Source organism: Gossypium hirsutum, chromosome A12 (genome assembly GCF_007990345.1).
Source record: "Gossypium hirsutum isolate 1008001.06 chromosome A12, Gossypium_hirsutum_v2.1, whole genome shotgun sequence".
In the NCBI taxonomy this organism is placed as follows: Eukaryota; Viridiplantae; Streptophyta; class Magnoliopsida; order Malvales; family Malvaceae; genus Gossypium; species Gossypium hirsutum.
In genome coordinates, this window is record NC_053435.1 from 16,539,409 (window position 1) to 16,553,113 (window position 13,705).

The 13,705-nt window shown below is 33.6% G+C and overlaps 1 protein-coding gene and 1 pseudogene across 9 annotated transcripts; one reads left to right on the forward strand and one right to left on the reverse strand.

Moving 5' to 3' along the window:
• The first annotated feature begins 4,875 nt into the window (after window positions 1-4,875).
• On the forward strand, window positions 4,876-5,953 carry LOC107926552 (probable galacturonosyltransferase-like 1; annotated as a pseudogene).
• Window positions 5,954-6,064: 111 nt separating this feature from the next.
• LOC107926537 (probable vacuolar amino acid transporter YPQ3) lies at window positions 6,065-9,146 on the reverse strand. Of its 9 annotated transcripts, none has more exons than XM_041084050.1 (12): window positions 8,621-9,143; window positions 8,424-8,466; window positions 8,266-8,292; window positions 7,923-8,021; window positions 7,702-7,805; window positions 7,449-7,620; window positions 7,253-7,357; window positions 7,062-7,157; window positions 6,946-6,966; window positions 6,816-6,874; window positions 6,534-6,624; window positions 6,065-6,462 (listed from the first exon to the last, which is right to left on the reverse strand). In XM_041084050.1, the coding sequence occupies exons 1-12, from the start codon at window positions 8,848-8,850 to the stop codon at window positions 6,361-6,363; spliced, it is 1,149 nt and encodes a 382-aa protein (XP_040939984.1). In that variant the 5' UTR covers window positions 8,851-9,143; the 3' UTR covers window positions 6,065-6,360. The 9 variants fall into 9 exon arrangements, with proteins under 9 accessions (XP_040939984.1, XP_016712917.1, XP_016712908.1 ...); XM_016857428.2 differs by having other exon boundaries at window positions 6,065-6,427; window positions 7,062-7,169; window positions 8,621-9,142; XM_016857419.2 differs by having other exon boundaries at window positions 7,062-7,169; window positions 8,621-9,141.
• Window positions 9,147-13,705: the final 4,559 nt, after the last annotated feature.

The following is a 13,705-nucleotide window of genomic DNA, read 5'->3' on the forward strand; positions in this document are numbered from 1 at the left end:
AATCTAGGTGGATTCCTCCTTGGGTGTCGTCTTCATCAATTGCTTTTCTTCAAGTCTTTTTCCAAATTTTCTCTTTGCTTTAATTAAATTAGTTAATTAGTTTAGATAATTAGTTTAATAAACAAACCCTTTTATTTCTAAGTTAGATAATAAAAAGATAGTTATTACTAGTACTTTTGGTTCCCTTGGGTACGATATCCCGGTCTTGCCATTACTATACTATTGTTCGATAGGTGCGCTTGTCTTTTCGTCGTGATAATAGTTAGTCTAGGTTTGATCTTCATTATAAATATTTATTACTTGTTATGAATCACGCGATCAAATATATTAATTATTTGAAATGAAATGAATATTGGTTTTCTTTGAAAAGTGAATTGAAAACCCTATTAACTGTATCGGGGTGAGTCCGATATAGATGGCATGCTATAAGATTGGAAGAGTTCAGGGAATTCTTCAACTTCGAGTCGATAAGACACTGGGTGTCAATCTATTACTTCGGATTAATTCGATGAGGCACTAGGTGCCAATTTACTTCGATTTAGTTAATGAGACACTGGGTGTCAATTTATTACTTCGAATTATCTGATGAGGCACTGGGTGCCAAACTGGTGTGTTTTGGTTGGATCCGTGTATCTGTCTAAGTCCGAGTCTTGTTAATAGGGGTAAATGAATAATAAAGTTTTGTGATTGATATTAAAATGGTATGGTATGAGAAATGGAAGTGAAATAGTGAATTGAAAATAGAATGTAAAATATGTTGCAAATATATAGAGTATATGAGTTATATACTCAAGAAATGATTATGGAATGGATAATGCAATTGAATAATGAAATGTGAAATGAATTGTGAAAAGCTATTTATATAGCAAGTATAAGAATTGAGATATTTGTGAAATAAATGAAATATGATATGGTTGTTGTAAAAATTAAATATTAATATGTGTTTGTATTTCAATTGTATATTTGGAATTTCTTATCTTTAATTATTCGAATTACAGAAATACCACTGAGTTTTTACTCAGCGTACGGTTTTGTTTTCATTGCGCAGATTAGGTGCAGTGATTTTGAAGAGTTGTAATTAAGGTTGTGAGCATCCATTTCATCACATCTCCAAATGCCAAAAGGGTATATTTCAAATTTTTTAATATAATGACATGTACTTAGGAAGATCAAGTGTGTTCCAAGTAGTATGGACAAAAATATAAGTTATGAAAACTTAAAATTTTTTAAATGTTCAAATATATTAGTGATTAGCCAAAATCACTTTGGCACCAAATGTAATATTCCTATATTAGGTTCCTTGTATTGAACTGGGTATAAGGGTGTTATAGTAGTCCACCGATCAAAGAACGAACAACAAAAGAAATTTTCTTTAAACTTTTTCAGAGAGTAAAAACGGCTGCTAGACTCTATCCTAAATTAATACTAAACATTTATATGAATCAAATTCATATATTAATTTTAATTGTGTTCTCTATTCGTGTACAACAAGTTTGTTCACATAATGCGTTCAATATTTAACTATCAAATTAAATTAATTCAATAATTTATTTAAATCATGTGACAACTAAACATAACACCAATTGTATTTGGATTCTGTTCACTTCAACCATAGGGTGTGACCCTGTAGGCTCTTGTAATGTTAGTAGTAATATAAGAACATTTCTGATATTACAAGCAATGAGTGGCATCTAGCATTGCATCATTGCTACCCAAGTTACAAGAAGTCGTGCATCGACATAACATTTTTGTGATAAATTTGTATGTATTATATCATTTTATCCTTTATATCTACATTGGACACAAGTCATAGAACAATCATACTTGTATAGTCCAATCTCATATTTCTTGATATTCTAAGTAGACTACAATGAACAAATAAGTGTGATATCTCATATCAACTTATTTGAGTATGGTCATGCATTTCTAGTCTCACTCCATCAAGTAGCCTAAGATATTACTTTCATTATGTAGAAGAGACAAATCCTATCTTAATTAATCATATCCCACTACATAGATTGTGGCATATCCAACATCAGTATTTATAGTACAATCTGTTATACTAGATGTTTGACTGTATCAAAATACACGACTCACGATGTTGGGACAATAATAATCTCAAGTCTGAGGATTGTATACATAATTATTAGTATGAGCAATGCTGTGATCATTACATAATAATCCAAGAAACATTCTCAAAATGGGTCAGTCCAATATGTTGTTCTCTAACACATGCTCATGTATTAATTTTGACATCCTTATGTCAATGACAACGCTTTGTCATCAATCAACTACACATTAGTCTCAATGCATTATTATTGTCCAAACCTACAATAATACTTGACTAAGGATCTTTTAAAAATAACCATATCATTCTCAAGACTTTATTATTAATCAGCTTATTTACACACACAGAAAAAGAAAAGAAAATAATAATGGCAATGTATTATATTAACAAACAAGGTAAAATGATTATGTGATTACAATCATCTCATGATTGGTTTTTGGGCATACTCTAACACCTTTAAGCATGCAGTAGACAAATTTTAGATTATGAGCTTACCATAAGACAAGGATTATGGTGCAAAGGGAACTGCAAAATGTAAGTCCATAAGGCTTACAACTATGAGCTGCAAATTGCAATAAAAGCTTATAATATAAGAACTTCAATTGTCCTTACACATCAATTTGGTACATAAGCATTCCTAGATTATGGTAATAACTAATTTTAATCGAGATATACAAAATTACAAAGAAGAGGTTCTAGCATTGCCTTTTAATGCACACAACCAATAGTTAAAAAAACCTCAAACAAATAATTTGAAATTAGAATTTAAACAACTGGAAATGTAAAGTTGTCGTTTTTCTTTAATAAAGTAGTGTTTCATTGGTTGTGGTAGTTGTGGATGACGGGAGCAAGGGATAAGATACTCGCCCAAGGTAGTGAGTTGTGGTTACTAGTATCACGGGGCTAGATCTTTCGTCTCGCGATTTGTGTGGCCTTAGGCGATCCGTTCGTCCAAACTCGCCTAAGTCGGCCTTTATTCAAGTGATGATTCCTTTAGAAGTTCTCCAAGGCACCAATTTGTAGAGCGGAAGCAATTTATGCCAAAGGAAGCACCAAAAGAGCAACAGAAAGAACGCACACAAAGTGTTTAAGTAAATGCTCTCTATTCTCTTATTCACAAAGAATAATGAAACAATGAATTGAGTGAGTACAAATGAGGGGGAGGCTCTCTATTTATAGTTGAGCTCCCTAAAACTGACAGTCAAGATACATTTATATCGACGGACGAGATTAACCATATCTCTTAATTTTAGGGATTTATAAGAAATGCCATATCAAATCTAATCTAATCTTTACAAGATATGATTCCCTCAATCTTCTAAGATTAGTTACCAAATTAGCCTAAGTTGTCATATCTTCATTATTGGGCCAACCAGGCTTCAATCTGACATGCTTCTCTAACAGTTCCTTGAATCGGGTCAATTCTCGTGGGCCAAATGATCCCCATCTAAACAATAGACCTCCATCGGAAGCATTTGGTGCCATAGTCACGGGCTTTTAACTGCGGCCCGTGACACTAGTAGGTAGTTTGGGAGAGTTGAGAGAAGGATCTCAAAATGCCTTAAGGAAGAAAGAGGTAAAAAAATAAAAAAAAATGATGTATCAGCTGTTAAGGATTTAATGTTTAGATCATTAAAATGAAAGTATTGTTTAATAATAGTGATCAAATTGCAAGAATTTATTTTAAGTGATCAACTAAAATAGTTTACTCTTAAAAAATGATTTTAATAATATTTGTTAAATAAAAAAGATTTTAAGCTAAAATATCAGTTTCTTTTAGAAAATAAATTCAATTTTCACAAGTTAATTTTCAGAGTTGTTTTAATCAATTACTATATCTTAAAGATGAATAACACGATTTGAAATTTTCTTCTCCACCAGCAGTGGAGATATAAATATTTAAATTATGCCGACACACCAAAAAAAATTTCTTTTATAGTGTAAAGATGAGGATTTCCGATTTTAGTGGAACAGTTTTCCACAAATCTGTTGTTTCAATGTCTCAATCAATCCCACCAATGGCAGCTAGGTGTCATCTTTCATCTGGTCTCTCTCTTATCATCCAATCAACGGTTGAATATGCCAGGGTGACGTGGCTATTTTTACTAATTTATTTGACATAGATTTTGGGTAATTGGAAAAGCTTGCTTAAGTGCCCCCTTTCATCTGTTCCCTTGGATTCGAAACACACGGCAGTCCACTGCATTAAATGTTCAACGCATTGTCTGATTCTTCATGCAAATCCTTAGAGTGGGGCAATTGAAAAGAGCAAAAATAATAAACTCTGTTTCAATTTCAAAAGCACGCTTTAAAGATTTGATTTGCTTTCCATATCTTTAAACTTAATTAAACCCTTACATGGACTTGATTTTTCTGCCAGAAGGAGGGAGCAGTTTTAGGAAATGGAAGAAAGTGGGAGAAAGATTTGCATGAAATTGAGGTATTATATTATTTGTATTTCTTTTAAATAATTTAATGCTATTTCAGTATTTCATATTAAATTTTAGTATTTTTATCATGAAAAAAATTAAAATCCAACATGAAAATACTGAATTCTGTACCCTCTTGGCTTCCTAGCATCACTTATTTTCAACTAACACCAACACAAGGGTAATCCAACCTAGTTAGCTTAATCCGTAAATAACTCAAGTTGGTGTTAAAATTCAACCTTTAAGCTTAATTCGAGAGTTTAGTTACAAAGGGAAGTGGAAATCATGGATGTGTCCCCTTCCCAAATCTAAAAAGGGATAAAAGCCACAATCTAGCAGTCCCTTTCTTCTAATATCCACATCCTCTCTGCTTTCCCACCAAGAGAAAATGCCAAAACTTGCACTAATACCACCACATGATCACCACCGACACTACCGGCAGCTCCTCCTCATCTTCCTCCTTATCTCCACCACCAATGCTGCCCCTGCCTCCGCTACCACAAATTATCAAGTATTCAAGGAAGCTCCACAATTTTACAACTCTCCAACCTGCCCTTCCATTCACATCAATGGAATGTGCTGTGATCAAGCAGTTCATGTAGCAATGATCCTAGATACAGCCTAATTACGTGGCTCAATGGCCGCCATTTTATCCATCCTCCCACATTCTTCTTGCCCTCAAAATATCCTCTTCCACTTCATTGCCTCCGACACCGCCAACCACCACCACTTCCGCTACACAATCTCCCGCGCTTTCACTGCCCTCGTCTTCCAAATCTACCCATACGACTCCAAAGCAGTGTCAGGCCTCATTTCCTCTTCCATCCGCTCAGCACTCGACTGCCCTCTCAACTACGCTCGCAACTACCTCCCCAACCTCCTCCCTCATTGCCTCCGCCGAGTCGTTTACCTAGACTCTGACCTCGTCCTTGTCGACGACATGGCTAAACTCACCGCAACACCACTGGGAGATAGCTCGGTTTTGGCAGCACCCGAGTATTGCAACGCGAACTTCACCTCCTACTTCACCCCGACTTTCTGGTCGAACCCTACTTTATCTTTAACATTTTCGGGCCGCAATGCTTGTTATTTCAACACTGGGGTGATGGTGATAGATTTACAAAGATGGCGTGCAGGAGATTACACTACAAAGATTGTAGAATGGATGGAGCTTCAAAAGAGAATGAGGATATACGAGTTAGGGTCTTTGCCACCCTTCTTGCTTGTGTTTGCAGGCAACATAGCGCCTGTTGATCATAGATGGAACCAACATGGGCTTGGAGGAGACAATTACAGAGGATTGTGTAGAGACTTACATCCTGGTCCGACTAGTTTGTTGCATTGGAGTGGGAAAGGGAAGCCATGGGCGAGAATAGATGCTAACAGACCTTGTCCCTTGGATGCTTTTTGGGCTCCTTATGATTTGCTGCAAACATCCTCTTCTTTGGAGTCTTAAAAATATTGGTGTAGATCATACCAATAAATCTTTTTTTTTTGTTGCTATTTTTTATCTATATGTGCATATGGGAAAAATATGATATCAGAGTTAGGTTTCTGAAGAAGAGAATTTAACAAGATGATCTTCCCTTTCTCCATTTTCATTATATATTTGAAGGCCTGTAGTGTAGGCTGCCTTTTGTGGGACAAAGCCTTGAGATTTTCGGATTGAAACGGATATTACATGAAATTTTCCGTAGGTGGAGCGCTTGAGAACCAACCGAGCACATCAGCTAATAAAAATTACAAGTTCAGTTTGTTGATTGAAGTGATCTTCCTACGGAAAGAGAAGCTTATACTACTACTACTACCACCATATACTAGCGAGATACAAACAGCAACTTGTCCCCTAAAGATTTCAGTCATTTAGATTCTTTTACTTGCATCCATGTGATCATCTCCATAATCTTCTGCATCACTGTTAACTGTCTCTCTGAAAAAGGAGTAATACACATACTGTAATATGATCTGTTATAAACAATGTTAAGGTTTAATGTTTGTGTAAGGAGAAATTGTTGTAAGAAAATCAAGAAGGATACAACTAAGTCGAGTGCCACGCAAACTGCAGCATCCAGCAGCCATGGCATGTTAGGCTTAATGTTTTCCCATTCACTGGTTCTCACTAGAATACTGTGAAAAACATTCAAGGCAAAGCTTCACATAATCATACAACACGGTACCTAACATTGTAAAATCAATGTCTAAAAAACCGGAATCGATGTCAAAGAACTGTGAGAGCTCCAGCCACCGGTTCAACGGATCTTTTTTTTTTTTTTACAGCGGTGAGTGAAATAAATAGAAAAGTCTGAGGCAGAGCTAACCTTGCCACATATGTAGCATTAGCTATCAGTGCAAAGATGAACATGAGAGGATTCAAGCCCTATATGATTTCCACACATTTAGTCAAAAAATTCAATATATTTATATATAGTTAAGAGTTAATAGTACTACCTCAACACTGCCTCTTTTGATCTGGTCAACAAAAGCAAATCATTTGGTAAGGAACCAAAACGATTATAATGAGAAAAAAAAATGCATGGTTTTTATGAATTTAGCTCAATGCTTACATTTAACCATATCTGAGGGATTCGGCCGCCCATGTATATGGCGGCCATTAGCCATCCCAGCCACTGCCCAAAGGCGCTGTGGATCATACTGTGTTCCTGCAACAGAGACTGATGGTTTTATGTTATTTGCAGTTGCATGGGTCGACGTCGATCTTTGTCGAATTCGAGTTAGAATTAACCAGGAAAGGTACATGTAATAGTCTTCGACTGGTAAAGCCAGATCTTGCTTCCATCCATGCCCTACTTCCTAAAGGCAAGTTGATTGAGGCAGCTAGAAATGTACCATAATTTGCAACCTGATCATTCATACGAAATTTACACTAAAAAAACCGAACAAAAGTTGGATATTTTAAGTTTTTGAAACATCAATGCGGGTTCAAGGCTCACGGATCTTGGGATTGGCCTAGGTTGAGTGGCGGACTTTTTGGATGAAACATGAGCTGATTCATCTTCTGAGGAGGAACCACTGTCGAGTTCCATAGCTGAAGGGCCACTTTTAGCTGCTCTCATATATGTTCCGATAGGTGGAGTGCCACTGCCAGCCAAAGATCTAGCCGACCTGAAAATAATGTAATATACTGTAATTAATGTCTCAAAATACAACAAAAAGTGAGTTTTGAGGTTATTAAGAATAGCATACATGTAGTAATACTCCCTGCGAGGATTGGGTTTTTGTGAGGCCTTAGGAATGGGAATGCCTGAGCAAGGTTTCCCAGGCTTCAATGGTTTTTTCTCATCTTCAACCTTACATTTTAAATACAACATATTCATGAATCCATCTCTGTCACAAACACCATTTCTCATCTGTCCTAAAATGAAGTGAAAGACCATAATGTTCAACCAAAATTACAGGGTGTTTACCATGTTGTCAGCAATGATCCTTCTACATTTCCACCACCTATAGATATAATCATAGTATATACTTTGCAGTACTAGAACCACAGTACTCGCTGTATAGAGCTGACAAGTAAAATCAGGCAATTAGGTTTGGAAGTGCCAATGCAACCCAGAGTATGGGTTATGAACCGAATGGGCTCGGTACAACTTTGAACAATAGATCCACGATGTTGACAATGACTTGGGTTAGATGGTTTTACTTTGACCCAAATGATTCTTCAAGAATAGTCCTTAAGTGCAATAATAAAGAGAAGAAGGGCTCATTAATGAAATGAAACAAGTAAAACCTGGACTGTCAGTAGCGTACAAGAGCTGTGTAGAACTGAGTTGGCAACTGCATCCACAAAATTCAATGAGTCTCATTAATCTTTTTTTTTTTTTCATATGAAAGATGGCATTTTTGTTGATAAAACGAAGTCATGGTTAAATCCAACAAAGCCTGAGGAAAAGAAAAAGAGAGCTCACCGTTGCAGGTTCCAGAAGGCATCCAACAAGGTTGAACACATCACTGCAACACCAAACAAAGATGAACGATAGTCATGATAAAGCATAAACAAGACAGGAATTTATATATGATGATGAACATTCTTTGTATCATTAAAGAAAAGAAAACGAGAGTGATAATATGGTTTTTCTTTTTGGAGGAGAAGAAGGAATCGAACCCAACAACCCAAGTGAGAAGAAAAAGAAGGGAAACTCCATGGCTGGACTTGGTTTTGAAGTTGGTGATGATTTGAGGAATCTCTGCAACTCCCCAGCAGACAAGACTAGTTAACCCAAAACCAAAAGACAAATCATCCTTTAGATTGCAAAGACAGTCTTTGAAATATCTCTCAACCCACACATTGCAGGGCTTGTTTTCCTTAACACAGTAAGCTTGAGACCGAGACATACCAAAACAAAACAAAAAAAGAAAAGACTGCAAAAAACACTAGGTAAGTTGATGAGTTGAAGAGCCTATATATATATCCAAAAGTTGGCTCAATTAGTATTATTAAATAGCAAGACCTGAAATCACTTAAAATAAGACCATGAATCTACAAATAAATTTATTTATGTCCTTTTAGGAGTGAAGCGAAAGGACTTCAACGCTCTCTCTTCTCTTCCTCTTTCTCGTACGCATATTCTTATCCTGGATGCTTTTACATTCAATCTTCAACTTTTACACACAGAAAAACCACTTTTGATTTCTTGTATGAATCTTATGAAAGCATATTCCTGTCATTCATCGATGCATGATTGCATGTAAAAACTTCGTCGACGGTCCAAATTCATCAGTGCTGCAACAAAGGAAAATGAGACAATATTGAATGTGTCAGAATATGATGACATTTTTACGTCATGGTAGATATAATATGGATACATGTATATTCATATCCTTTTCTAAATATAACATTTGGTTTTTGTGTTTTGTTTTAATTTAATATTTGCGTTTAATTTTAATGTTTAATTTAATATTTAAATTAAATTAATTATATTTTGAGGTGCAATGAATGTTTTACTTAATCGGAGGCAAAGAAAAAAATTAAGGTATCAAATTAAACATTAAAATCAAACTTAGGTAGGGAAGCAAAACTCAATTCGATTCAAAAAAATTAATTTTTTTTTCGAATTTCGTGTTAATCGAATGAAGTTATTTGAATTATTCGATTTTTTTGAATCAACTTGAATAAGTAATTTGATTTTTTGATTTCGAGTTGAATTTTACAACTCGAATAACAAATTATGTAATACCCATTGGTTCCTTGATAGTTTTGAAAATGTGCAATTTGGCCCCTCTTAAAAAATTCAAAATAATATTAAAAAAATATTTTTTTCAAAAAAATTATAAATATATATAATTCAAAAAATTTAAGAAAATATTATTTGTGTAACCAACATCAACTAGATAATGACAATCTATATTAAGAAAACACTATTTATCAATCTCTTGTTTTCAATATTAGTATGATCTAAAATAATAATTCAACTTCCTCCATGTCTATACTTTACCATGAGGAACTTTTAGTTAATGTCTCCTAGTAATATCAACTCAAAGAACTCGCCCATCAGCAACAGAACATTCCCAACCAGGAAGAACATAAATAAATTACACATAATGTGTACAAACACCTAACATATTTATTGTTATGTCACCTTTTCGAGTTCGATATCTAGATTTATCAATTGATAGAACCCTAATCTTGATATAGGTTTCATTTAAAGCACTTAAGCAATTCTACAAAAAAGTGAAAGGTCAAGTTAGGATACTCTATTGAAATCTAAATCAAGTGAATTACTTCTAAATAATATATATATCCACTCCAATACCTTGAACTATTTACATCTTATGTCTATAGAATTAGCTGGAATTGACTCTAGCTTTTTAAATAACACATCTTGTAAGCGTATCACACTATTTAATACATTGTGAAATGATCTACTAACGGTTTCCCCCAGACCTATTAAAGTGATTCTTGAGAACTTGATTTTTAAGGTGATGGGCAATAATATGTAAGAACATTGTCACTTGCTCATCTACAATCATGTTCTTTGATGACTTCAACCCTCTTAAAGCTTGTAACATCTCACATAATTAAAAAAAAATCTATTCATGTTAACTTATTCAATACAAGTCTTGTCACTGGCATGTACAAGTTGCTTCACATAATCTTTTTAAGTATAAAAATTAAAAATATATGATCTAATCATTGGTCTATAAGTTAATAGGCTAGAGACGACACCCAACATAATTAAGAACCAACTCACAACTATACACATTTTCAACCATATATATTGTCAATGCAAGACCAATTTTTTTCTGCCTCTCACTTTGTATTTTCAAAGGCAAACGAACCATTACTACAAGATATTAAAGTGTTACATATCTTCAAATCATACTATAAATTAATCTCAAAACAGAATGTGATGCATTAATTTAAATTATAAATAAAGAATGATAATTAAGCAACACAAGAATGTGATGCATATATTTTATCAGTAGCTTGTCCTATTCAATTCCATAACATAATGGGCAATAAATCCCCATAATTGTGTTGAACATCATTTTTAAGCAATTCTTAAACGCGATTTTAATCTCTCTCTTACTCTAGCCAAATACCACCACATGATATATCATTTTACCATTCATAAGATGTTAAAGAATCTCAAACTTGTCTAACATGTTGAGGCCATTCGTTCTAACAAATACTAGCCATTAGCTAATATAAAACAAGTTGTTTCTTTTGTTAGGCAAGCTCTACTTTGTTCTAACAATAAAGAGAAAAAACTTCTAGATGCAAAAGAGAAACAAGCAGATGAAAGAACTCAACCTTTATATATTTATGGCACTCAAGTTCTTTATAGATTTCAATTCTTGCTATATCAATTAGTTTTATATCATCAACTCAAATATAAGCTTGAAGCAATGTATATAATTAAACCTACAATTTTTTTTCTAGGTCAGGATAAATTATATTATTAAGCAAGGTAATTCTTATAATGCTAGACGAGTTGGCAGCAACAAAAACATGACTCAACTAAAACACTATGCCTCCTTAAAACCCAATTGAAGAAAATACAGAGATTACTCATAACCCCAATCTGACACATGCATAGAAAGCGTATATATGAAATAAAAAAATTATAAAAAAATGAGCAATAATTACTAAAACTAGAGAGTTAATGTAACACTCCATACCCAGTCCAATTACCAACCTGAGTCATGGCATGTCACTACAGTAAACAGAGATCATCACATGTAATTTTGGCTTAAAAATCAGTATTTTTGTAATGACCCAATAGTCAGGAGTGTCAAAAAATGTATTTTCAAGACTCTGTTTCTACAAAACCGACCTGTGAATATTATTATTAAATATTTACGGAATTATATTAGAGGCACATTAAAATTTTAGTAAGCAATTTTCTTAATTTAAGAGCTATTAAAGTATATGGACAAAATCATGAAAGGGCTAAAAGTTATATGGACAAAATCATGAAAGGGCTAAAAGTTGAATTATAGATTAAAATAAACTAAAAAGACTAAAGTAACAAATATGGATTTATTTATATGGTAGTGGACGGTCATTAATGAATGTATATTATATATATATATATGTTATAATAATAATAATAAATAAAATGAATCTAATATATAACCAAAATCATTTTCTTTTATTTTAACATGCAAACAAATTGAAAGAAAAAAAGAAAAACAATAGAAGAAGAGGCCGACGACACTAAGGGCTTAAAACATTCAAACTTCAATTGGTTAGTCAATTTAGTCTCTTTTCTTATAATTTTTATATTTTTGAAATCTTGGTACTTCGAGCTACTCGACCCATGTTATATTTTTTAATATTGTTTAAGATTTTAGTTGTTGTCATTGTTGAATAGTTTAAGTATTACGGGTTAAATTGATAGATTCTTAAGTTAGAAGTGGAAAGGATTAAATTGTAGTATTAATTGTTGATTTTAAGCTATAAGGACTAAATTGAGAAAAATTCAAAATTAAGGAGTAGAATTGAAAAATAGGGAGCTAAATTAGCTTAGAGTGAAATTGGTATAAAAACTGGAGGTTAAATGTGAGATTAAAATTAGTCTTGGTTTAGGGACTAAATTAAAGAATAAACAAAATATAGTAGAAAAATTAAAATTCTTGTGAACTGAGTGATATGTTATTAATTTATTTAAATTATTTTATCCCATAGCCATCGTCATTTCGGAATCCTCAAGTAAGAAGGGGAAAGACAAGGTTGATGTCGAGTAGCTCGAAATATACGGTTTGTGTTTCTATAGTCCAAAATAATTTACAAATTGTTTCATGTTAAATTGTTTGCATATAGTAAGTAATTGAGGTGAGTACTCTTGTATTTTGGGTTGAATTGAATCAATTGATGATTATGAATATCAAGAAATGAGACGCTTTTATAAATATTGAAATGAATATGTATAATTGAGAAATTGTAATTACTACCAAACTGAATACATGTTTATATGTAATCATGTACGTATATGAAATTGGGACATTGGTTGTATTGTAAAGTGAATTGAAACCCTATTAACTATTTCGGGCTAAGTAGGATATAGATGGTATGCCATAGGATAGGAAGAGTTCAGGGATTTCTTCAACCTCGAGTCGATGAGGCACTGAGTGCCAATTTGCTTTGGTTTAACCGATGAGACAGTAGGTATTAACTTATATAATGCTGGGCTATTTTATTACTTTGGATTTATCTGATGAGGCACTGGGTGCCAAATTGGTGTGTTGGTTGGATCCGTGTATCCGTCCAAATCCGAGTCGTGTTAATAAGGGAAATTAAATGATAAAATTTGTGTGTTTATTTTGGGATGACAAGGATGAGAAATGGATATGGGATGGGAAATGGGATATGAAATGACGAAACGGGATATGAATATTGAAATGAATTCATGTATTGAACAGAGAGATGAATCATGCCATTTCATGAGTTGAAATTATCAAATGCTATATTAAATGCCATTGTCACGTGCTAGAACATGTGGAATCTAGTGGATGTGAATAAAGAATGAGCAAAATTATATTATTGAATCGAAACATATGTTCATAACATTGCTTGTTGCATTCTTACATTTTAATTACTCATATCAAGTTTAAACTGTTCGGATTATAGAAATGTCACCGAGTTATACTCAACGTACGGTTTTATTTTCCGTGCACAAGTTAGGTACATTTCAGCTTACCGTTGACTCAACATCCAACAATGAATCCCGAACTCAAGTATGGGGAT

What these genes read in the sequence shown, in the direction of transcription:
- LOC107926537 (XM_041084048.1), bottom strand. Translation starts at nt 8,850, where the DNA reads ATGTCTCGGTCTCAAGCTTACTGTGTTAAGGAAAACAAGCCCTGCAAT. An exon ending in GGATCATTGCTGACAACATG is followed by an intron (nt 7,806 to 7,922) that starts GTAAACACCCTG and finishes TTAAAATGTAAG; the next exon opens with GTTGAAGATGAGAAAAAACC. An exon ending in TCCCTCAGATATGGTTAAAT is followed by an intron (nt 6,967 to 7,061) that starts GTAAGCATTGAG and finishes TTTGTTGACCAG; the next exon opens with ATCAAAAGAGGCAGTGTTGA.